General features: G+C 44.3%; 1 protein-coding gene across 5 annotated transcripts in view; it reads left to right on the forward strand.

Annotated features, from left to right (window-relative positions):
• Nucleotides 1-25,432, forward strand: part of L3MBTL3 (L3MBTL histone methyl-lysine binding protein 3) — a 170,515-nt gene that overhangs the window by 111,767 nt on the left and 33,316 nt on the right. For all 5 annotated transcript variants that reach the window (XM_090038931.1, XM_090038959.1, XM_090038950.1 and 2 more), the window contains exons 16-18: nt 350-452; nt 17,317-17,463; nt 19,233-19,397. In XM_090038931.1, coding sequence (XP_089895057.1) covers nt 350-452; nt 17,317-17,463; nt 19,233-19,397 — 415 coding nt within the window. The remainder of the gene's footprint in view (nt 1-349; nt 453-17,316; nt 17,464-19,232; nt 19,398-25,432) is intronic.

Raw genomic sequence — 25,432 nt, forward strand, 5'->3', positions numbered from 1 at the left:
CAGTATCTGTTATGAACAGATTTCTCTGTCTTTAAACACAGCTGGAAGTCTTAGTTTGGCTTTTTCCCCTTTTAAATGACATAGCTGCAGCTTCCATTCTATTAATATATGTCCAATTAAAACAATTGCTCCAAGTACTTGTCCTGTTCATTTACACAGACTATTTTATTACTCCTATAGAACTGTATTATTTTCATCATACTTTTGCAAAATTTATTTTTAAAAGTACTTTTAAATCATGTGTTATTTAGCTACTAATTCTCAGTATTTTAAATGTAATTGCCATATTCTTGCCACTGTTTGATTTTATGTAACAGCTTTTATTTTTATACGTTTTCCTGGTATGTAGGTCCCTTGGAGTTAGTGGAAGCTTTAGAAAATGGAGGATGCCCTACTGCAGGCTGCAGAGGAGTTGGACACATGAAACGAGCAAGACACATGGGCCATCACAGGTACATTCTACAGACAGTTGCTTCTTAACTGCTGCTTTGTATTATTATATCCTTTAGACAGAGGACACCTGTTAATTGCTGTTCTCAAGAAAGCAGGGCAGAGTTGAAAATAAATTAAATGCACATTGACTTCAGTTGCCATGGTGAACTTGCTGAAATTAACATTAACAATCTGTAACTTATTTCTGTAACTTATTTGCAGCAAGGTGTGCCAAGAAAAAACATATTCAACAGTTTTCTCCTTGCAAATAACAAATCTAGTAGTTCTGCTCTTTGTTCCTAATAGGGCTACTCATTTGACTGTTCAGATTAGAAAATGATGCAAAAATTGTGCTATATCAACTTTGTACATTTAAAATGATCCAGGTGGTAGTTTTATTATGGCTCAGTTTTTTATGTTTGTTTCTTTGTTAATTTTTTGGCAGAGCATTTTTTAAATATCCTCTACTTCTGTCATTACCTCTATCAGACGAGCCTGCTGCTATCATTACCTTTCTTGTGCATCTTTCTGATGCAAGTTAAAGAAACGAGAGAGTCCCAGGTCTTCTGGAAAAAGATTTGTCAGGGGAAAGACCAATGGAAAAGAGAAAGAGAGATCACAAGTTCTATTATTATTTTTAAGCATGTTTACAGTATAAAATGACCCTGAGACCCCTGCCCCATTAATGAAATGCAATCAATGTAAAGTGTTTAAGCACAAAAATAAATATCAACTGGAAACAAGGGCAAACTCTGCACAATGGCAAACTCTATAGAACTTAGGTAGAAAATCATAGAAAAGTAGGGCTGGAAGGGACATCAAGAGGTCATGTAGTTCATCCCCTTGGCTCAAGACAGGATCACCTCTGACTAAACCATCTTAGATAATTGTTTGTCTAATCTGTTCTTAAAGACAACCCCTCAAACATGACTATCAGGCATAATGTTTGAAATCTAAAAACACCCTTTAACTTGCGACAGGTAAAGCTGGGAGCTCAGGGCACTGTCAATATCCTGCTACTGTTGAGGACAAGAAGTAGTTTGTTAAAGTATATGTCATATGTTTAGAGATCCAAGAAAGAGGACCATGCCCCCTGCTACAGAGGAAGGCAACCTTTCTACCCCTGACACTGTCTACTGATTGTGGGGTAAAATTCCTTCCTGATTCCAATTGTAGTGTTAAGTCTGACTCTGAGCAGAGAAGCAAGGCCTGCTAGCCAGAAAATGCTGGATTTTCTAAGTCCCCAGCTTCTATAATTTTTCCAATAAAAGTTCATGTTCCTGCCAGTCACTAGTGTTGTATCAGTAACACTGTGGGTGCATCCAGACGAGCCCACACATGCCTCTTGCAGTGTCTCAGACCTCTGCAGGGATGAGAAAATGTTCCCTGTGCTGCATATTTGCAGCATGGGGGCAAAATTAGACCCCTGAAAATCCAGGGGTCAAAAAAACCTGCACAGAAAAAAAGTGGGGCAGGGCACAGTCTTGGACTATGCCCTGAGGCAACCGCAGGCTGGGTCTTCCATAGAGATGGTCTGGCTGCCAGAGTGTCTCTGTGGTTAGCCCTTGTGCTGAAGCACACTCGGGCAGTGTGCCAGCTTCAGGGAGCTGGACCCAGACTCCACTGCAGTAAGGGGTTGGGGGACTGAAGGAGGGGACCATGGAGGGGGGAGGCCCGCTGGCCCTGCTTGCTCCCCCATCCCCCTGATCCCTTCCCTGCTTGGCCCCATCCCCCTAGCCCCCTGAGTCTCCCTGATCCCTTCCCTGTCTGGCCCCATCCCTTGCCTGTCCCCTAAGCCCCACCCATGATCCCTTTGCCACCTGGCCCCAGCCCCCCTGATCCCTTCCCTGCTAACCCCCATCCCCCACCTGCCCCCTGAGCCCCCCCCCAATCACTGCCCCACCAGGTCCCTGAGCCCCCCTGGTTGCTGCCCCCCGCCAGCATCCAGGGAAAAAAGACCCCCCATGGCACTTACCAGAGGTTCGAGCTGCCATTGAGGTCCCTGAGGCCCCCTCCACACAGCACGGGACAGTGTGACAGCCCCAGTGGCCCCAGCCCAGGCACTGCTGCCCCACACTGGCCTGTGGTGCCCAGGGGGGCTCTGCCAGGAGGCCCTGGAGCCCCCACAACCCCTGTTTCTGGGGTGAGTAGAGGCTTTTTTTTTTAAATGCCAGAGTCCAGGGGTGGGGAAGCCATTGGGAGCTGGGGGTGCAAGTGGGGCATGGCAGCCAGGCAGGGCAGCCATTGGGTGTGTCTGAGGGAGCAGGGGAGGTGGGGCTGAGTGGGGCAGCCATCACGGGGGCTACAGTGGCTGGTGGGGGATGGGGTCAGGCAGGGCATTAATTGGGGGGCTGGGGTGGGGCATGTGGGCCCTGCAGTGGAGGCATAGCCCCTGTTGAGGGGTTGTAGCCCCTGTGGGAGGGTGGCCCCTGTTGGGGGGGCTGTAGCCCCTGGGGGGGGGTGGCTCTAGCCCTTGTGGGGGGCCGGCAAAACATATATACATGTATTCATGAATTCATGAAACATGTGTTTAGAATTCACTTTATTATTATGATAGAGACACTGGTAGACTTCCAAATTGCTTTAACATTGTAGATATATCAATAAAACATTGCCCAACTGATTGCTGTCTCTCACTCACTGCCAGACTGCTGCCAGTGGGTAAAGGGTGCAGAGAACTCTCAGGGCTGCTTCATCAGTCCAGCTGGCACAAGGGGTAGTGTCCCCAGGTGCCAATTGGCTGGGCCTCAGAAGGTCCTGAGAGCGAGTAGTCCTGAGCTACTTGACAAGGCAGCTTTTTACTTCTGGGGACAGCACAGGTGCTGGCCCTGGGCTCTAGCTCCCCCTGGCTGCAGATCCAGGAGCCAGACAGAGTTATTCTGCCCCAAGTGGCACAATTTGATCCACAACAAAGCGCATGTCTGAGCATCCGCACTGAGGCAAAAAGCCCCAGCTCAAATTCACACCACTTCTATTTGAGCTGCCACAAGCACACGTGTCTGTGTATGTAGATGCTCCCTATCAGTATATCAATGTGCTTAGCTATCTTGATGCTTAAGATGTAACATTGGTAAATGTTTTGAATCAGTGCACAGTTTAGTAAGTACATTCTTAAACTACTGTGAAACCAAGAGTTAGGTTTCAAGTCTTGTTTGTTTGTTAACTCTTCAGTCTGCACCTTTTTGCAACTATTGGCAGTTGTCCAGAACTACACTACAAAGTTTGTTGGTGTAATCATGTTTGTTAGGGGATGAAAAAAATCATACTCCTGACTGACACCTTATACCTTATTTTAGGGCTGTCCCACTAATGGCCCATGTGGCCCATGTGGATTTAGTTTGCGGCTAGCAGGCTCCTACCTGGCTGCTCCTCCCCCATCACTCCAGCTGCAGCAGCCAGGGACTCTGGGCTCCCTCTTTCTTCCAGTTTCTCCTTCCTACCTCCATCTTAGGAGACAGGGTGGGGTTTAGTGGTGTGGCACGGCCTATGGTGTTAGGGGAGCCTGCAGCCCAAGACACCAGTGTAGTGGGGGAGCCTGCAGCCAGGGAGCTGCAAGTGGGTCTGGGACAGTTGCATGAGGTGTAGCAAGGGAGGCGCTGAGCACTGTGCACACAGTTCAGTGAGGCAGTTCTACCTGGTGCAGGGTAGGAGCACCTGTACAGTCTGCAGGGGGGCTGGGGCATGCATCGGCATGGCCTGCATGGTGTGGAAGCCCCATTAGCAAGACCCAGGTCGGGGAGTGCAGCTCCTGGCTGCTTAGGTGTTAGACAGCCCTGCCCTATATAGTTGCACATCATAAGAGCAGAAAAATCTTGTGTTATTCAGGAAGGTGGTACAACTCTACCAACAGAAGTTGTGGCTCCGCTAGAAGGTTTTTCCTATAAAGTTATAGTGCAGGAGTTTTTAGCCTTTTTTAGCAAGTGTACCTCTTCTGTCTTAGAGTTTCAGCTCATGTACCCCTTTATATTTTTTCTTGTTTTTAAGGGAGGGTGGGGGCAGATTGAGACTCTGTAGTGAGGGACGCAGTGGGCAGGGGCAGGTGCTGCTCATCCGGGGTGGGATGGGGTGTGGGACGGAGTCATGAGTGGCTCATCTGTGGGGCATGGGGAGTGGGGGCAGCTCCTGCCACTACATGTACCCCAGGAGGGCATGGGGGGGGGTGTGCCCCCAGATCTGTGCACAGAACAACGGCAAGCTGCCGCTGCAGCTTAGGACTCTGTCTCCTAAGATCAAGGCCCCAGCTGTGGGGAGGGAGTGGGGCTGGGCCCAGCCGGGGTGATGTGCAGGACTGAGCCATGCGGGAGTGGGGCAGGTGGCGCCCATTGCTATGCGCACTCTGGGAGATCATGGGGGGCATATGTCCCCAGATCTGCGTACAAGTCACAGGAGGGCTGCTGCTGTGGGTTGGGGCGCTATGCTTTTCCTAATGGGGGGCCTGGCCAGGCTGCACTCAGGGCAGGTGGTGGTGGCACTGGGAGGTGGCTTAAGGGGGGCTACTGAATTCTGGAGTGGCTGTAGCCCTGCCATAGCCCTGTTTCCCTAGGCCCCTGCGGTGAAGGAAGGAGTGAGGCTGGGGCTGGGGCTGGAGGAGGCTCCTACAGTCTGAGGCTAGAGCTGGGGCTGGTTGCTGCCCAGGCAGGGCAGAGCATAGGATGGAGCCCATGTCTTGGGGCGTGTGTAGTGGCAGGAGCCACTTCCCACCCTCCATGTCTCAGTCCCGCACCCCGCTCCAGCTGGGCATCCTCAGCCCCACTCCCTCCTCCCAGACAAACTTACCAGCAGGACCAGGCTGCTCTCCACATGGTCAGGGTACGCTCCTGGCTGTGCGCATGCATGTGGAGTTCTCTGTACCCCCTATGGCCTTTTTAAGTACCCCTAGGGGTACACATAGCCCCAGTTAACAACCACTGCTGTAGAGTACTATAGGTCTTATAGGGCTGACAGAGCTCCTTGTCTTCTTCTCTTTGTCATATTCTAGCACAGCTCAGTTTTTGTCTGTTCTCTCTCTTTTTCTTGTTTTCTTTTGTCCCTGTTAATTTAAATCATTCTGATCCCTTTTTTTTTAATGTCTTCTGTCTGTGTACCGTTTCGGTGTAGTGGGAGTTCTGATTCTTTTTGATTTTTGCTCTCCCCCTCCCTCCTGGTCCTCACACTCAGCAGAATGATGTAAGCAGAGGATCAGTTGGTAATAAACCTGATGGCCCAAGCTTTGTAAGTTTTTATGACTGAAGTAAACAGCTGGGAAGAGGCTTATGTTGATCTGATGCTGACTGATACTGAAAAATTATGCATGCAGGGGAGAGAATTCTATGTGTTAAGGTGCAACTACTGAAGCAGGTGGCTGTTTTCATAACTTTCAAAGTTAAAAGGGACTGTTAGTCTGACCTGTCTAACACATCAGGTGCTTTCTGCAGCCAGTGGAAAAAAACACATTTGGAGATCTGTGTTATAGCAACCGTTGTCTTTGCAGCTTCACCATTGCCTGTTCTTAACCCCTGAGTTGGGAATCGCAGTCCGTGATCTTGCACCATAGAAATCCATTGACATTTTGCCATTAACTTCAACTGGAGAAAGATCAAACCCTTTACTAATTAGCTTATTCAGTGAGGAAATATAAAAAGGCAATGATTCAAGAAAGTAACTGGGTCAGACGAACTTACGTATTCATTGATTTTTCTCACCTCAAGACAGTTTGACACGAGCAATTGTATGTTGTAAGGGGAAATAAAATGTAAGGAATATATATCAAGTCAGTGCATGCATCTAGATTTTATAACTAGATTTTCTGTGCTACTTAAAATGATTGTGCTTATTCATGCCTGAATATTGAGAGAGAAATACAGTCATTGCAGTTTATTGTCTTTTATTTTATTTTACTCTAGTCTTAGAAATCCTACTGTATGCATAATGCCTGATAGTTCCAGGGATATAAATATAACCAGAGAGGTTTTATTGACCAAAAGACTCAAAGCTATCATAAGACTGATAGCAAATCCATTAACCCCGTAAATATCTTATTTCATTAATTGGTTTGCTCTGTGCACTGGAATTGTTCTCTGCTTGAAGTGGTCTAAGGAGAAAAAAAAATAGATTCCTTGTTTATCTGGAGTCTACAGTTTTGAGAATCCAGGTCATTCTAAAAATTCTACAACTGCACTGCCACTTTCCCCTTGAATTAACGAAGACATTGTAAACTTGGTGTAATTATCCACACCAGCCTGCAGTCCCTTGGCTTTCTCATCTCAGCAACCTCAAATTGTATTTTGCCATGCTTATCTTTTCTTCCATGGCAAGGTACAATATGTCTGCAGAGTAAATGCCTGAGAGCAGGCAGAACGATCATTTACAATGCTAAGCAGTTTTGAAATAATTTTGAGCACTTGTTCCTTAGGAACCACATGAAAGCCTCAGATGATTAATTATGGCAGGGTTAACGTGTGCACTTTTTAAAAAAGTGAACGTTCAGTATGACTTGATGTCAGCTGTGGATCTAGAATTCTGTGCTGAGAGACTGAGACAATGGGACCTGTATGCAAATAGATAACATTATGTAAGTCACCTGTATATTTATGAGGAACAGTAAATTGTGTGCTCCTCAATGCACTGTGCAAGAAATAATCTTGAAAACCTGGCAGTCATGCAGAGCAGACACATGTATGCAGTTTGTTAGTGTCTTGGGTCAGTTTGTAATGAATAAACATCAAAGTTGTTGATGAATAAACATTATCTATTGTAGTGTGTTGATAGTTTTCAGATGAACAGAATAGAATAAGGGCATTTTCCCATTCATTGTAGTTGCAGGCAATACTTAACAAGTGGGTAATAAGAGAGAATATTGGCTTCAGTTGACCCAGTTTCAATTATGGTACGAGGCTTTCCCTAGCCAGTGTCTCCGGTAGTACTTGTGGATAAAAGCATTATTCACATCACTATATAACATGATGGAGGTCTCGTCCCTTTGCTTACATTTAACAAACATAGATGATCTCTCTGTTAATTTAGTGCTTAGCACCTTTCATGTCTACTGGCTATTTTTAATGTGGTTATATTCTGTTTGACTGTGTCATAATTAGCACCAGAAACAGTGAAAGAGTAGCAACTGTTGAGAGCTGCTGTTAGAAATCTTGCAATTGATAGGAAACAGTTTTAAGGCTGTTAGTGCCGTAGCACTGACAGGGGTTGAGATTGGTTATTCTCTTATAAGCATTGTTTTCATTGGGCCCAGATAAGTGCCTACTCTAGTACATAATCTTTTTGGTCCTCAGATTATATATTTAAAGTGTGTATACCGTACTGTGTACAGACCTAATACCTATCATTAATCAAGTAGTAGGAAAGTTGCTGAAATACATAGGCAGCAAGGAAATGTAATTCAAGGCAATTTTACAATACGTTTCAAATCTGTTTGAACAGTATTGTTCTGATTAGAAGCTGACTTTGCATATAAATTGACCCCAGACCTTAAAGTTTGGTTTTAGGAAAAACAGCCATGTTTCTTAATATACCATATTTACTTGCATATATACATACCTTTTCCTGAAAAATCAGCCACTTAAAATTCAGATGTGTCTTTTAAGCAAGGAAACTGATTTTAGTTCTGGAATAGAAGCACCCTGCTTTGATTTCTGCTCCACACAGCAGCAGCAGTGGCATTTCTATTCTGGCAGCCCAGGGAGTCAGGTGACTTAATTGTTCATTCTTCTTCCCTCCACAAGTGTTAATGATTGCCTTACCATTTTAATAGGTTTAATTTTCCACTAATTAAGCTAACCTTTCTTCTGGCAATTTTGACCTAGCTACTTTGGGTCTCTCTTCCACTCTTTCACAACTTCCAGTCTTGCAAGTTGTTTTTAGCATTTTTGAAAATCATAGATCCACCCATGGAGGCCAGTCTTCATCAACAGAGATAGGGTTTTGGCTTTTGGTTGAGCAAAAAAAGGGAGGGTGAGTGATTAGACTCTGTACCTCCTCCATGCAGCCTTCTCTGGAAATGTTTTTGCTTAATTTGTCCTTCCTGAAAACAAAGTGCATATCTTATTTGGGGAAAACAATATGTGATAAAATACAGTACATCAATAACTCGAAGTAAAGACCTTGAATTATTGTTGCACTTATAAACAGGGATCCTGGTTTTCTTTGTTTAAAAATCACCATTTTTCTGATATTACACATTCTCTGATTTAAACCCCCAAAATCCACAATTAAAATGAAATGACACTATATCTATAGGTATCATTTGAACACAATGTTTTATTGATATATTTACAATTTCAAAGCAATTGGAAAGCCTACCAATGCCTCAGTGAATATAAAAAATAAATTCTGTCTGTCTTACAGCCCCAATCCTCTCCACCAGTTGGCAGTGAGAGGTGGGGCTGCATGATGGACAGCCCTTGCAACCAATCAGCATTAAGGGGTGGGGCTACAGGGGCCCCTTGGCCAATCAGAAATGGGGGGGGGGGAGAGGAGGCACTGCACTCTGCCTGTGAAAATGGTTGCCAGCTGGGAAATCTGCCCGTGAAATTGGTCAGCGGCTACCTTGAGTTTGCTAGATCCCTACTTGTAAAATCCCACAGTACAATCAAATAGCCAAGTAAAGTACCCAAAGGAGTTAAATGGACTAAAAATATTAAAATAATAACTACTGAAATTAATTTGACTTGACAGTTTTATTGTAGGCACAAACTATTTTGGGTTCAAAAGGCAGAACTATATAGGTGAATATTGCATATAATTTGGGTACAATTTTAATGGTTCTTTCAGAGGAAAAAAGGTAGACTTTCAGTCAGAAAAAGACAGCTCATAGTTGTGCAAACTCAAAAATTATAGGTGAGAGAGAGTAAATACCTGGGATGCTGTTGAGCAGAGTTTGATATTATATTCTGCTACTGACATAGGGCATTAAAGACTCTGAACCAACAATTCTTCTCATGTATTTTAGTTTCATATAGTATTAGCTAAATTCATTCCAATCTAATTTCAGTGCTATCTTGAAAAGTTTCATTTTTTCTTTTCCATAAGTGTCTTGGGTATACATAATTCCATTGTAACGAACAGTTGTCATTCTCACTGTTTAGCCCAAAACTGCTTCAAGAGTGTTGAATGAGATGATAACCATACTTTGTAAAGTGTGAAGGAGAGTTGCATCTCTTGATGTTTCCCACTGTTTAACACTTGGCCTTTTGTGGCTAAGATCAAGTATCTTCTGGAGCACTGGTCAGCAGCCTTTCAGAGCCGTGAGCTACAACAACCCAGCTCAGCTATGAGGCGAGACATTGTTCCAACCATGTCATGGCCATTGCTGCCTGTCTTCTTCCCCCAGCTGAGGTGCAGCATAGCCCTCAGCCGTCCAGCCTGGGGTAGCGTCTTGCAGCCTGATGCAGGTGTAGGCAAAGCCCCTTGCTGCCAGCATGCCACCAAACCCCACCACTTCCACAGGCTGTTCCCAGTGGCCTTGTGGGCTATATGTTTCTGAGCCCTACTCTTTATTAAAAAATATTTGGGTTAGCAGAAATTAATGACAACATGCTGCCAGTCAGCATGATATGAAAGTTGTTAAAAAGAATATACTAATAGTTGGCAAATACATACACAGAGAAACCTTCTTTAACCTAACACAAGAAATACAGAAGAATCTTGTTTAATGAAAGAAATGCGATAAAACCAACATTCATTTTCACTTAATTTTTGTTACTGCTGTGTGTTGTGACTTGTCCTGTGTTGTTAACTTACTTAAAACCCACAGTCCTGAAGTCTGACTCTTGAGGATGCTGTCAGATGAGGAATTCAAATGGACTGTGTTTAACTGGATCTCAGCTTATTCCATTGATTTCCTGTCTTTTGGCACTCAAAGTGAAAGGTTCATGTCCTTCTCACTTTTTCCCTGCCTATGAAATCATTTAATATCAAAATAAACATTGAAATTGCCCTGAGAGGACAGTCCATTGTATGGATATATGGGGATGTGGAGATCATGATTCTCATACTACTGTTGATTCAGACTGTCTGCCATAGCATTGGTTTGTACTTAGTCAAAGTCTGATAAAGTTGCCAAGCAATTCAAAAAGCCTTGAAACTTAAAAGATAATGAAACCCAAGGTTTTTTCAGAGACTTCCTTTAGCCCTTACCCTGGCATACATCACATATTTTCCAAATCCTGGCCTGGGTGCCCTATGATATAATGCTTACCAGGATGTGAATAATACAATTGCCTGAGGAGGAACCTGACAATGGATGTCAGGCTTATCTTGTAGTCCTGACTGGCAGCTGTGAAGCAGGCAGACAGTACAAAGCTGTCATATGGTTAAAAGTGTTTGGCTCATTACACTGAAGAACCCTTCAGGTGCAGTGTAACAGTAATAATAATCAGTACATTATTTCTACTCTACCGTAATCATTTCTGAGCTTTCCAGAACAGATTTTTCTTAGTGTAAATGTTGTACTTAGTGCTGGAGTGCTGGAGCAGCAACACAGGAAGCTGTAGTATCCTGTCCACAGAGCAAATGCAGTCTGGGCACTTAACAGTGAAACCTTCTCCCTCTGCTCCCATGTTAGTGTGACTATCATGTTATGATGCATCTGTGGACAGGTGATGTGTCAGTGCAACATGACCCTTAGTTTGATAGCTTGACCTCTATGCTAATTCAGTCCTTTAACTATCTGCTGAGAATGTTATTTCACATCATTTGCTATGGGGGGCTTCTGTAAATGGGAATACTTATTTATTAAAACTTGGGCAAGCCCAATTGATCCAAACAGAACATAGAATCATAGAAAATTAGAGTTAGAAGGGACCTCAGGAGATCATCTAGTCCAACTTCCTGCTCAAAGCAGGACCATCCCCAACTATATCATCCCAACCAAGGCTTTGTCTACCCAGGTCTTAAAAACCTCTAACGATGGAGATTCCACAACTTCGCTGGGTAATATGTTCCAGTGCTTTACTACCCTCCTCATACAAATGTTTTTCCTAATATCTAACCTAAACTTCCCTGCTGCAACTTGAGACCATTGCTCATTGTTCTGTCATCTGCCACCACTGAGAAGAGTCTAGCTCCATCCTCTTTGGAACCACCCTTCAGGGAGTTGAAGGCTGCTATTAAATCCCCTCTCAGTCTTCTCTTCTCCAAACTAAATAAGCCCAGTTCCCTCAGCCTCTCCTCAGAAGTCATGTACTCCAGCTCTAACCATTTTTGTTGGACTGTCTCCAATTTGTCTGTGTCCCTTCTGTACTGGGGGGCCCAAAACTGGGCACAGTACTCAAGATGTGGGTTCACCAGTGCCTAACAAATGGAAATAATCACTTCCCTTGATCTGGCAACACTCTTACTAATGCAGGCCAATATGCTGTTAGACTTCTTGGCAACAAGGGCACACTATTGGCTCATTCAGGTTGTTGTCCACTGCAGTCCCCAAGTCCTTTTCTGCAGAACTGCTGCTTAGTCAGTCATTCCCAAGCTGTAGAGGTATGTGGGATTGTTTTTTTCCTAAGTTCAGGGCTCTGCATTTGTCCTTACTGAACATAATTAAGGGCCAGATCCAAACTGTTCTTATAGGTGCCTAAGTGGAACAATTTAGGGTTTTAATTCCCAAAAAACCTATCCAAATCAACCCAGCTTGAGGGGCTGCAAAACAATTTAAGCACCTAAAATCATTTGGTACCTCCATTTTGGCCTAGAGTTTCCTGAGTACATGTCTTGGAGCTTCTGAGTGTAAGCAGAGCAGTTTGAGAATCTGTGCCCTGAACTCCTACATAGTCTAAAAAAAGGGGGATCAAACATATGGCTCAGAGAGCAGGGCATCTGGCCCGCTGTCTTCTTCCAGCGGGGCAATCCAGAAGTGGGGACAGGTCACCCAGCCATGGGGTTCATGTCCCCTTGTCAGTCTCCAGCTACTGCAGGGGGAATTGTCAATGTGGCATTTACTGCAGCTACCACCAAATTTACCAGTCCTCACAGGAGTTGGCAGCAAGCAGGTACAGGGGTGGGCAGCAGCAGCTGCAGTACAGGTTGCCTGTCCCACAACACCCTGTCAAGAGCCAGACCCCTAACGGCCCTGGTGGTGCTGTGGGTGGAGATCACCTCCACCAAATAGACGTGGAGGATTTGGGGATGGTGCTGGCCTCACTGCCCTCCCCTCGCCCCGGGCCCTGCTCCTTGGAGGCAGTGGTGGCACAGGGTGGTAGCAGCACAACACTGGCCTCACCTCCCCTCCATCCCTGCCATCATGGCAGCGCTCCATCCCCACTGTCATTCTTGACGGGAAGTTCACTAGTGTTAAAATAACAAGCACAAAAATATTTACTATACAAATAAAAGCACTTCAAGAAGAATGAAGTTTGAGCCCGTTTTGAATTTTTTAGACTTAAGAACTTAAGAATTATAAGCACATCTTAACAACCACATCACACTGTGCTGACAAAAAAATCCTGGTAGTAGGTCTGTGAAATTCCACGAGAACACCTCCCCTCCATACTGTTCAGGGTTACTGCTGCTATATGAGATGAGTACAAAGGAAACATCAGGATAAAAGACAAATGTTTTCAGCTTATAATTGAAGTGTAAAGTTTCCTTTAACTATATACAGTGCAAATTGTAGCATTGCTTTACATTCTAAAATGTTCTCTGGTGAGCAGCTCAAAGAGCTTTGTAAGTGTCAGAGGATGAAGCTTCGTCATGGCTTTCTTGTGAGCCTGGCAAGCCCCCCAGATGGTTACACAGTTTGCCTGAGGTCACATAGTCAAGTCAGCTGCAAAGCTGAAAGTATCAAAAATCTCATGACTCCAGGTCTTTTGAATTTAATGACCATGGTACTGATTCAGCAAGGTGCCTGAGCCTGTGCTTAAATCCATTTTGAAATCAGATGTATACACAAACTCTTACTCTGAATCAGAGTTTGTGTGCCCTGGTATGTTACATACAGCTGGGAGCCATCCTCTTTTCAAACCCCATCTTTCTCCAACATGAACTTTAAACTCTCTTAGTTTCACAATCAATATGAAAAACCCTAGAGGAACAAATATATGCACCTGTTTAAAAAACAAAACAAAACCTGGTGTGTATTTCAGTCATGTATTTCAAGTTTGGCTTCATATTTAGTAGGCAACCATTGAACCTCTGGGTTACAGTGTACATGTAAGAGGTCTAGTCAGATGCCTGATGAATCCGTTTGTGGCTGGCAAGCCTAATGCAAGAGCAACAGTTTGTACAAGTTTCACAGATCTGTATGTTGTCTGAGTTGGAGTCCAAGTTTATAGCACGCCACTTTCTTCTTTCTCACTTTGCTGCCATCCTCTGAATCAAAGCCACTTCATGTTGAGCTGCACCCAGTGGTTTCATATATGCCCTCTGTAAAGGTGTCAGCTTTTGTTGGATGCAGTAAGGGCTAGGAGATGGAGACTGTAGCAGAAAATTAAACAGTACAGTTCTTCGTAATAGTAGTTCAAAGCAAGTATAAAAATATAGCACTGAAGGTTCTTCCTGTTATGTGCTGTTTTGAGAAATTTTGAATAAACATAGGAACTATTTAATTTGAAGTAGTGTTGCAGAGGCCCTTTTTCAGCCATCCAAAAGGGTAAATAACCTTTGTGCTTATATTTCTGCACAGAATATTTATACACTAAAATCTCACCATGCAAAGCATCTGGCCAACCTCCCTTGGCTGGAGAGAATCATAGAAGTAGGGTCAGAAGGGACCTTGTAGATCTTCAAGTCCAACCCCCTGCCTGGGCAGGAGAAAAACTGGGCTCAAATGAGTCCAGCCAGATAGGCATCAAGCCTCCTCTTAAAGATCTCCAGGGTAGGAGCGAGCACCACTTCCCTTGGAAGTTGGTTCCAGACCCTAGCTGCCCTGACAGTGAAGTAGTTCTTACGGATGTCTAATCTAAACCTACTCTCCACCAACTTGTGGCTGCTATTCCTTGTCATGCCAGGGGGTTCTAGGGGAAACAAAGTCTCTCCCAAACCCTTCTGGTCCCCTCTAATGAGTTTATAGACAGTCACCAGGTCCCCCCTCAGCCTTCTCTTGTGAAGGCTGAACAGGTTCAGGTCCTGCAGTCTCTCATTGTAGGGTCTGCCCTGTTGTCCCCAGATCATACGGGTGGCCCTCCTCTGGACCCTCTCAAGAGAGGTTTGAACAGCCCTCTTGCTCCTCTGAACATGCAAAGGTGAGGCAACTGTCCTCAAATAGTATACTTAGGGAAGTCAGCTTGACGTGCAGGGTAAATGCAGATTGTTACAGGATGCTGTCTGTTTGGAAGGGTAGTAATAGACATTAGTTTTGATCATAGAAGCAAAATAAAAGCAATAAATATGCTGAAGCATTTTCCCAGGTCAAGTTCAACACAGCTCTATAAGAATGACAAAAAAAGGTGTTGTTGTGTTTACAAATGAGTCAATTATCCAGCTGGAAAAAGCAGGTTCACTTATGTGAATCCTGTCTAGTTAACAGCAATGATGATTAGTCGACCTGTGTTGCTGTGCCTGAATGTAAAGAACTGGTCCTTTTGTATTTCTCCTGATGTTAAACATGCCATTTTCATCAACTCTTTCAGCATTAGTGTCGGTACTGCCTCACTTGTGATTCATATTGTCTGTGATTCCGAAGATCAGTGGGCAAAAGTGGGGAGAATATACACTGTGTTTGTATACGACATCACGTCTTTTGATGTAAAAGTAATAAGAAAAGTATTTTCTTTCTGCTTGTTGCCTGCTATTTGGAGGCAGCAAGGGATATGCTGGCAAACTAGTAGATTATTGTTTGCGCCACACAGTTCTGTTATTAAAAGCAGGTGTATAACAATGAATGACGCAAATAAAACTTTGCATTGGTTTTTGGAAAGATAGATACGCTCTTGAAAAGGAAATTGACAAAATGTCAGTAGTTGAACTTCTGTTGTACGAAGATAGGGGTTCTTGTGATAAATATAGATGACTAGGAAACCATATTTTTAGAATACAGCAGGTGTTCTAGCTGATTGACAAGAAATGGAACATAATTGTATACCTCTTCAGTTCTATCTTGGTGAGTTCAAAGTTGGGAATTTTTATTTATTTTCATCTCTGCTGCTTGGTAGCTGTACTAGTATGTAACTTTCAGAATCTGAGAGAGTAATCTTTGAAGTATTATAATATTGTTTAGCCTGAGAAATCTCTGGATTGCTGTGACTTTCTCCGCTCATCACAAAGTGGTGCACAAAAAGAGGGGTGTGTGTGTGTTTTAACACAACTCTAGCAATTATTCTTAAAAACATAGTGCCAAGCTTTCTCTTTCACTGAGGTGCACACTGGAGGGGTGGAATACTAAATTGGAAGAGAAGAGCTGGAGAAGCAGAAGCTCCATGGTATATTTGTGTTTTACTGAAAGACCACAGAAATTTCTGTCAAGCTGGTATTTCCTAACTTTCAAGGGCTTGGCAGAAGGCAGGCAGAATAGCACCTTAGAGCACCTATACATGTGCCCAACGTCTGTTTTGACATGTGGTAATTAGATTAATCAAATCTGATTAGCATTAAGCATGCTAATTAGTATGCCCCAGCAGCCTCAGTGTATCATGTATTCAGCATCTTCGCGCTTCAAAATGGCAGCAAGGGTGCTATAACTAAAGCTCATCAAATGAACTTTAGTTAAAGTGCTCCCACCACCATTCTGAAGTGTGGGATGCTAAATACACAAGACACTGCAGGTACTTCAATTAGAGTGGCTCTCTGGAGCCACTCTAATTAAAGCTCCCCACCCCAGAGCATGTGTAGCCTTTAGAGACTAACTGGTGCAAAGAGGCATAAGCTTTCATAAATGACAGCCTACTTTGTCAGATACGATGAAATGATTCAGAGTGCTTTGCATTATAAATAATGCTCTGTAACATAGTATTTTTTGTATGTAATACCATTAGAAAGCCTCAAACAGGGTGTCAGAATACGGTTTTGGATAATTGATTGCCACCTGTATTTGAACAACACAGTGATGATAAATCTTGAATCAACCTTGACAGCATTAATCTGTTTATTCCACACAAATTGTGAGGAGAGATGGTCAAAAGGAAAGGATAGCATGGCAAAGTAGCTTGTGTATGTTGTGTATAAAATACATAGAATTCTGCTGGACCACTCAGACATTAGCAGAGCAACTAGATTAACTCTCAGTGGAAGGAGAAAACCGTACGTAATGCAACTAAGTACAAGGGTGGTCAGGACAACAGTCCAGGCACCCATTTGGGGGATGAAGTGTGTTGGGAGGCAGGGGTACAGAAATAGCAACCCCTGCAGCTGTGGGCCAACCATCACTGCTGCAACTGGCAGCTGCACAGATGCTACTGCCAGAGGCACAGGGCTGCCCTGTTACACCTCTGAATGGCTTGTAGATTCTGGCAGTAGTCATGTGGGGGAGAGAGCCAAGATGAAAATAAAAATATCAAGGCAGCAGGACAGCATGTTTGCTTCTTTGTGGAGCAAAAGGAAAATATTTGCGTCTTGAGTTTACTGTGTGAAATGAGTAGCACAGCTCCAGTTGTCACTCAGACATAAAGATGAGACAGATTCAGTATTCATGTTAGCTGGTGTGTTAATGAACATTCATCAAGGAATTCTCTATTACCAGTATTTTCTAGAATTTATGCTATAAGATTGATCCAGTGATAGTAAGTTGCTGTACAAGGAAAATAAGAACAAAGCAGCATGCAGGTTGACATTTTGACAATCCACTATTATGTGTTGATATTTTCAAGCAAGATTAAACCAAGACATTTCTTCCCGCCTTTATGTGTTCATTGATTCAGGCTGCTTCTAGCAGGCTCAAATCTATAGTCTTCTAGTTTGAAGTAAAGAAGTCTGCTCAGTTTCTTAAGTAATGGAAATATTTATGCTTTCTTCTCTTTTGTTTTTCAGTGCTGTCAGCTGCCCATATTCTGAAATCAACTTAAACAAGGAAACTATCTTACCAGATCGTTTAAGTGGAGAGATTCCTCTGGCCAGTCCTATGCCCAGGAACAAAAAGACAGAAGTAAATGAAAGATCAGTCTCTCCTGTAATCAAGTAATTATGTTTAAAACACTATTAGCAACTAACAATAATATCATCATTTTATTTCAGTTCTTTTTTGTATAATTCACAGTACCTGAAGGCATTATGGTTGCAAAAGGCCTATATGTTTCTCTGTATTTGCATTTCTAGGGAATCAGGATATCAGAGCTGATACAGTAGATTGTTGAACTGACAAAGAGCAATGCATATTTCATTATCTGTGATTTTTAGCAAGAGTGCATTTTTACTGTTGGTAAGCATGCAAATCATTAAGATGTTAATTGTAATTTCAGATTGGGTTTTTAATGATTGAGTCTGATTGCAAAAGTACTTCATTTGCATTTTTATTGTTTGCCAGAACAGCCTCGTTGCTACATGTACGCATGAATGTTGCTGTTTGAAAAAGAGCCATAATACATTTTGCTTTTATTGGGAGGGTGAGGAATTAAGTTTTGCAAGAGCAGTTAAGAGACCTGCTAGGAGAAAGTCAATGGATATTACAGCAAGAAGTTCCTTAGAGATTTGTTCTTATATCACAAGCTTTAGATTTGCATCATTTTAAAATAAATGTAACCTTTTATGATTTCTGAGGACCACTTATGGGTGAAACATGATAATGTGTTGCATTCAAGAATTTCACCCAGGTTTGAATTGCCTGTGAATTTCTGTTGAATTGAATCTGTGCCTAGGGACTCCTCAGGAAGAAATGTTCTTTGATCTCTCTCTTCCCAAGAACCCACATCCCTGGCAGATGTGCAGAAGGGGCAAGCCTCTGGCTGTGCCACCCTACCTTTTCTCTCTTGGGAATTACCCAGTGATCCATAGAACCCCCACTTCAGAGAGCTCCTTTTTTGGTCATCTCCCAGGGAAGTGGGGTTCAAAGAGGCAGGAAGAGAGTCAGAATGCTAACAACCCATATAACACAGCAGACAACTCTTCTCTTCTCTGAACAATCTTTATTGTACCACTGCAGTTGCCTCTGTCCTTCCTTGATCTGTCCTCCTTGGGATTGCTTTCTCTCTACTCTGTCCTCCCTGGGACTACTTTCTCGTCCAGGCCACTCTGGGACTATACTTTCTCTTAGGCGCAGTCCCACCCTGTCAACAAAACAATTACAAAAGTATAGTATTAACCCAGGAATTAACATTTAGTCAATCAAATTAAACATGTCATCAGGAATCGGGGAGCAGAGCCTGCTGCCAGGCCCAGACTTGCCCTAGAGTGGAAAGAGTGTCTAGGTGTCCTACTCACAGAGCTATTTACAGCAGCTATTTATATCAACACATACACTGCCAGTTCCCCTCACCCCTCTAAAAAAAAATGTTCCCCACCAGAGTTGTAGGCTAGAACTCAGCCTACTTATGTCTTTTTCATCACAGTGATCCTCTTCCACCTTGCTTGAATCCTTGAAAAACCATAAATGTGTCTGCTTTTGCAACACATTCCATCTTAGCCTTAATCACTTAGATTTTAGTTTGTATTAATGATATTAAAGTGCAGTTTTCAGGAGTACTGAGTGTTGGGCAAACTCCATTCCACTTGAACTCTTCCATGAGAGTTTTACCTTGGATTGTGTTGGGTTCACTCAGTGCTGTGTACTTTTACAGTTCCACCTGTAAAATTCTATGAGGAACAACTAAGAAAATTTTACTTTTGATGGTTTCTGGTTGTTTGGGTTTTTTTTTTAAAATAGTCTTGTAATTTCCAGCTGGACATCTCCTGTGAAGCAAGTAAGCAGGAATATAGCTCAGATTTTAAAACGATGTCAATTTGTTTTACAGTGACAGAAAATGTCCTAGCCCTGGACACACAGGCTCAAAATCTTCTGCTCATAATCGATTGTCTGGCAAATCTGTGCTGGAGACAACAAAGGAAGAAGATGCAGAAAGTAAATCTCCTTGCAAGAAGCCTCCATTATGTGATGTGAAAGAAAAGAAACAGTCTAGGTAACTGTCAATCAGCTTCTTTTGAAATATGAATTGTTGGGACTGTAGATATGAATTGCAGCCTGTCTCAGTACAGTACAGTGATTTATTAGTGGGATTCTTACAGGCATGTGGGGAGGCACAAGAACGCCATGCAGTTGTCTCTGAATTCAAGTCTGGAATGAATAATGTCATAATGTATTTAGCAAGTATATAATTCAAATCAGAGTGAATAAATGAGACAGTATATATTCTAAAATAGAAAAAAATACTGAATAGAGTGAGGAATTTCCCTGTCCTCTGTTTACAAATAAATCAAAGAGAGAGAGAGAGATTAAAATGAAAAGTGTCTGTTTTAATCCCCCCAAAATACAGTCGTACGGAATTAAATGGATAAGATATAGATAAGCTGTTTGTAAAACCATTGTGAAAGTTCAGCAAATGCTTTGACTGATGTCATGAAGAGATTATTTTTGTTTGGGTACATACCTTAGAATTAAAAGAGAGAAACTTGAATGGTTACAGCGGGCTCTATGGGGATACAGGAGTCTGTCCATTCGTTGTGAGCACAATACAGTGGTGGCTGTTTTGTTTTTGTTGATAAGTAAAAACCCACTAGAATTGGAAAATATGCTTAATCCTCTGCATTCGGGCTGTCCAAATTCTCAGCAGCTGGAGGCTGCATGCAACACCAGACAGAGATCCAGGGACTGTGCACACCAGGAGCTGCTCCCCGTCCCCTCTGCAAGACCTCATGCACCACACACAGCCCAACTCTCCGTGCCCTGGGCCATGTACAGCCCAGCTTCCCCCCTGCTGTCCCCTGCACAACCCAGGTCCCCCTCTTAGCCCCATATGCCACATGGGCAGCCCAGCTCCCCTGAGCCACACTGCAGCACCTTCCCTGCTGGGCATGTTGTGTGGGCAGCCCGCCTGTAGCATAGGGAGCCTGGCTCCCTCTTTTTCCAGACATGCAATACACACAGCCCCAGTACCCTCTTGCATGCAATATGAGCAGCCTGGCCCCTTCCTGCAATGCCACCCCTCCCTGCTGCCCTGGAGTGGGAACAGGAATTACAAGCTGGAGGAAGGAGAGGGAGACCCCAGCTGCCACCACAAGAGCAGTAGTTGGAGCGGAGTCTGGGCAAGAGCCCAGAGACCACAAACTGACCCCATTAGGGCCGCTAGTTGGACAGCTCCACTCTGCACCATCCAACATCATCTAAAACATAGCACACGCATAACATCCAAGCTGCCAGTGGCAATAATGGCAAATGATTTGAGATACTACTCTTCATTTACGAGAATTAATCACATACAGTAGATATCTCACAGTAAAGTTTCAATTATGGAAACTTACTGTTTAATTAAGAAGCAATTAAATCCCCTGATCTCTTTTTAATTACAGTGCCTTCTCTACTTCTCCATGTTGATGTTTACCAGCCAACCCCCACCCCCCAAAAAGCAGAAACAGAACTGTAGGTGTAATTGAAAATCAGTTGTTTTCCCTTTCATTTACATGAAAAGACATATTATTTTTATAAGCAGATGGCATGTATGTCAAGGAAGTGGTGAAATCTTATTTTTTGGCTTGTATTTGTTCAATATTACACAATAATTTCACTAGCTTTTCTTACTAGCATCTCTGAAACTTTTTGGCAGACGTTGTAAATTTAATTCTCCTGTCCTAATTTCACCTAAGAAACTGGTGCAGAAGAACTGTGGGATTGAAATAGTTCAGAGATTTGTATATGTTTAAAGCTAAAACAGACTGTTAGATCATCTAGTCAGCCTGTTTGAAAATCACAGGTATTAAATCTCATGGTACTGAGCCTGGCAACTTGTGCTCATCTAAAGCATATTAGACAGACATCCAGTCTGGATCTGGAGATATCAAGAGGTCTGGAAAATCACTTTCACTGTTGGAATAGCATGCACCTAACTTCAAATGTGAATATCACATGCAGCCATTGGTTCTTGTCATGCTTTTCTCCATTAGAATACAGAGCATTCTACAGGATTATCGAATATCTTCTCACCATGAAGGTACTTAACCATAGTAATTATGTCATCTCTCAATCTTCTTTTCCAGTTGCTAAATAGATTAAGCTTGTTAAGGGCTTATCTACCTTACAAACCTTCTGCCCACAGGAGTTCTGATGCCAGCATGTGTCCCTACCCATGTGGCCTCTGGTGATTTCACACAGCTTCACTACAGCAGCTCTGTCAACTGTAGTGAGGCACCAGCTGTTTAAGGGACTATGTCTACCATCAGAAAGCCCACCAAGGCATGTCGGCACATGTTTTGTAGTGTTTTTCATGTGGTGGTGAAGCCTTCTGTCACAGAATTGGTGTTATCTTGCTACAGGATGATGGGATTACGCTATTGCAGGTGACCACAAATGTATGGACACACAGTAGAACCTGTTCTTGAAGCAATGCTACATAGCATAGATCAGACCTAAGCCACTGTAAAACTTTTTGTCAGCTACCAAGTCATTTTTTAGCTGGTTCCTTGATTCCCTTCAATTTTTCATCACCATTTTTAAAATATGGACATCAGAATTATACTTATTCCTGGATTAGTCTCAGCAATACCATAACAGAGTTAAAATGATTTTCCTGTTATTATGCATTGCTCCCCAGTTTATACAACCAAAATCTGCATTAAGCCCTTGTGCCACACATCACAATGGGAGCTGCATTTGTTGTTTCTCTGCTGTCATTTCTTCCCAGGATACAGTTGGTATCCTATTACAGGATAATAGTATTCTTCCCAGGATACTGTTCCACACATGTAGCTTGCATTCCTTTTCCTCAGTGTAGACATTTTGCATTTCATTCTATAAAAACATGTTGGGCGCGTCCATAGTTTCATAGTTAGTAGGGTCAGAAGGGACCTGAGCAGATCATCAAGTCTGACCCCCTGCCATGGCAAGAAAGAGTACTGGGGTCAAACAACCCCAGCAAGGTGTTCATCTAGCCTCCTCTTAAAGACCCCCAGGGTAGGAGCCAGCACCACTTCTCTTGGAAGTTGGTTCCAGATCCTAGCCGCCCTGACCATGAAGTAGCGCCTCCTGATATTTAGCCTAAATCTACCCTCTGCCAGCTTGTGACTGTTATTTCTAGTCACTCCTGGGAGTGCTCGTGGGAACAGGGACTCCGCCAATGCCTGCTGGTCCCCTCTGACTAGTTTGTAAATGGCCACTAGATCCCCCCTCAGCCTTCTCTTGTGGAGGCTGAATAGGTTCAGGTCCCGTAGCCTCTCCTCATAGGGCCTGCCCTGCTGCCCCCTGATCATATGAGTGGCCCTCCTCTGGACCCTCTCCATGTTGTCCACATCCCTCTTGAAGTGCAGCACCCAGAACTGGACACAGTACTCCAACCGTGGCCTGACCAGTGCCGCATAGAGGGGGAGGATCACCTCCTTAGACCTGCTTGAGATGCATCTGTGGATGCATGACAAGGTACGGTTGGCCTTCCTGACCGCGTCCCCCACTGTTGGCCCATGTTCATTTTGGCATCAACGATGACTCCAAGATCCTTTTCTGCCTCTACAGTGACAAGAAGGCAGTTCCCCAGCCTGTAGATATGCTGCTGGTTGTTCCTCCCCAGGTGCAGCACCTTGCACTTGTCAGTGTTGAAACCCATCCTGTTCTCATCCGCCCACCCCTGTAACCTGTCTAGGTCTGATTGCAGCCTATTCCTCCCTTCTAGTATGCCCACTTCCCCCCACATCTTAGTGTCATCTGCAAATTTGAACAGGGTGCTTTTTACCCCCTCTTCCAAGTCACTGATGAAGATGTTGAACAGTGCGGGCCCGAGGACTGAGCCCTGCAGAACACTGCTGCCCACATCCGTCCAGGTCGAATAAGACCCGTCCACCACCACTCTCTGGGTGCGGCCCTCCAGTCAGTTTGTGACCCATTTGACTGTGTAGGTGTCGACATCACAGTCCCCCAGTTTCTTATTGAGGTGAGAGACAGTGTCAAAGACCTTCCAAAACTCCAGAAAGACTACGTCCAGTGCGACACCTGCATCTAAGGATTTTGTGACCTGGTCATAAAAGGCCACCAGGTTGGTCTGACAGGACCTGCCTCTAATGAACCCGTATTGGCTGCTCCTAAGCATAATCTCCCAGCCTGGCCCCTCGTGCACATGTGCCAGAATAATTCTCTCAAAAAGCTTCCCCAGGATCGAGGTAAGACTAACTGGCCTATAGTTTCCTGGGTCCTCCTTCCTCCCTTTTTTGAAGATGAGAACCACACTGGCCTTTTTCCAGTCCTCTGGCACCACACCAGAGCACCATGAGCGCTCGTAAAGCTGTACTGGGGTCCAGTAATGACCTCTGCTAATTCCCTCAGCACTCTGGGGTGGAGATCGTCTGGACCAGCTGATTTAAATACATCCAGTCCCTCCAGAAGTTCCCTGACTAGATCCTCACTGACCCTAGGCCTATATGCACCTCCCTTGGGGCCTGTGGGGGTGCCGGTGAGGGGGGTGACCTGGTCCCTACTCAGGAAAATGGAAGCAAAGAAATTGTTAAGTAGGTTAGCTTTGTCATCTGGTGTGACAACCAGGTTTCCTAGCGTGTCTTGCAGAGGCCCTACGTTATCCAGTATCTTCTTTTTACCCCCTATGTATTTAAAAAAGGACTTCTTGTTGTCCTTGATCCGGGAAGCCAGTCCCAGGTTCATCTCTGCCTTGGCCTTCCTGACTGCCCCCCTGCATCCCCGAGCAACTGCCGTATAATCCTCCCTGGTGATGGCCCCTCCTTTCCATTGGGTGTGCGCCTCCCTTTTAGCTAGAAGACGTTCCTGTATGCTTTTGGTGAGCCAAGGGGGCTTTTGCACCCTCTTGCCGCCGTTGATCTGTGTTGGGATTACCTCCCTTTGGGCTTGGAGATTCCTCTCCTTAAGGAACGACCACTTTTCTTGGACACCTGACTCCTCCCCTCCGGGACCTCAGTGCCTCCCCGACTATTCTCCTTACCTCACTGAAATCCGCCGTCCTGAAGTCCAGGGCTGCTGCCTTGCTGCAGGCCTTCACCACTTCGCTCTGGATGATGAATTCCAGCAGGCAATGATCGGTGTCACCCAGGTGGTCGAGCACCTGCAGACCCCTCACCAGGTCCAACAAGGCGTCTCCCCTGGTGGGGCTGTGCACATCCTGGGTTAGATGGAGGTCCTGCATTTTGGCTAGGAACCTGCATGAGCAGTCAGACCTGGCTGACTGCTGTTCCCATCAGATGTCTGGAAAGTTAGGTCACCCATGATGACCACGTCCTTTGACCTAACTACCTCCGTGAGCTGACTTAAGAATTTCTGGTCTAGCTCTTCCCCTTGCTTGGGTGGTCTGTAGTAGACCCCCACTGTTTTGTCTCTTTCCTGTCGACTTCCTTGTATTCTAACCCAGATCACTTCTGTGTGCCCCTTCTCTGACCTTGTGCTACTTATTGAGGATGTGCATTCCACCTTTATGTAGAGCACCACGCCCCTACATTTTCTCTCTGTTCTATCCCTCCTGTACAGCCTATAACCCTTAATATTCACCCCCCTGTCATGCGTTAGGTCCCACCATGTTTCTGTGACCCCCGCTATGTCTGGGTTGGTGTCAGCTAGCAGAAGGGTAAGTTCCCCATACTACAAGTGTTTGTGTAAAGTCATTTGAGGCCTCCTGAATATGTGTGCACTGGTCCCCTAATCTCAGTACTGCCCGGGCCCCTGTTGCTTACCTGGGTATTTGTTCTGCTCGTCATCAGTCTAGGCTGGGCTGTTCTTGTGGGTGACGCTTTGTTAGTGGTCCAAGGCTTCCTCTGCCCTCGTCTTCCCTTTCCCCGACGAGCATAGTTTAAAGCCCGCCGAAGGAGATTCGCCAACCTAGAAGAGAACACATGCTTACCTTTAGGGGAAAGGTGAAGCCTATCCCACCCGAGCATGTCTTCGTCCTGATGTGCAGGTCTTTGTCTAGGAAGCCGAGTCACCATTGCTGAAGCTGCCAGTTGATCTCTCTGATGCAGGTCTTGTGTCGTCTTCCACATCCTGTCACTGGTAGGA

This window comes from Crocodylus siamensis, chromosome 1, assembly GCF_052110815.1.
Source record: "Crocodylus siamensis isolate JL-2025a chromosome 1, ASM5211081v1, whole genome shotgun sequence".
NCBI lineage: Eukaryota > Metazoa > Chordata > Crocodylia > Crocodylidae > Crocodylus > Crocodylus siamensis.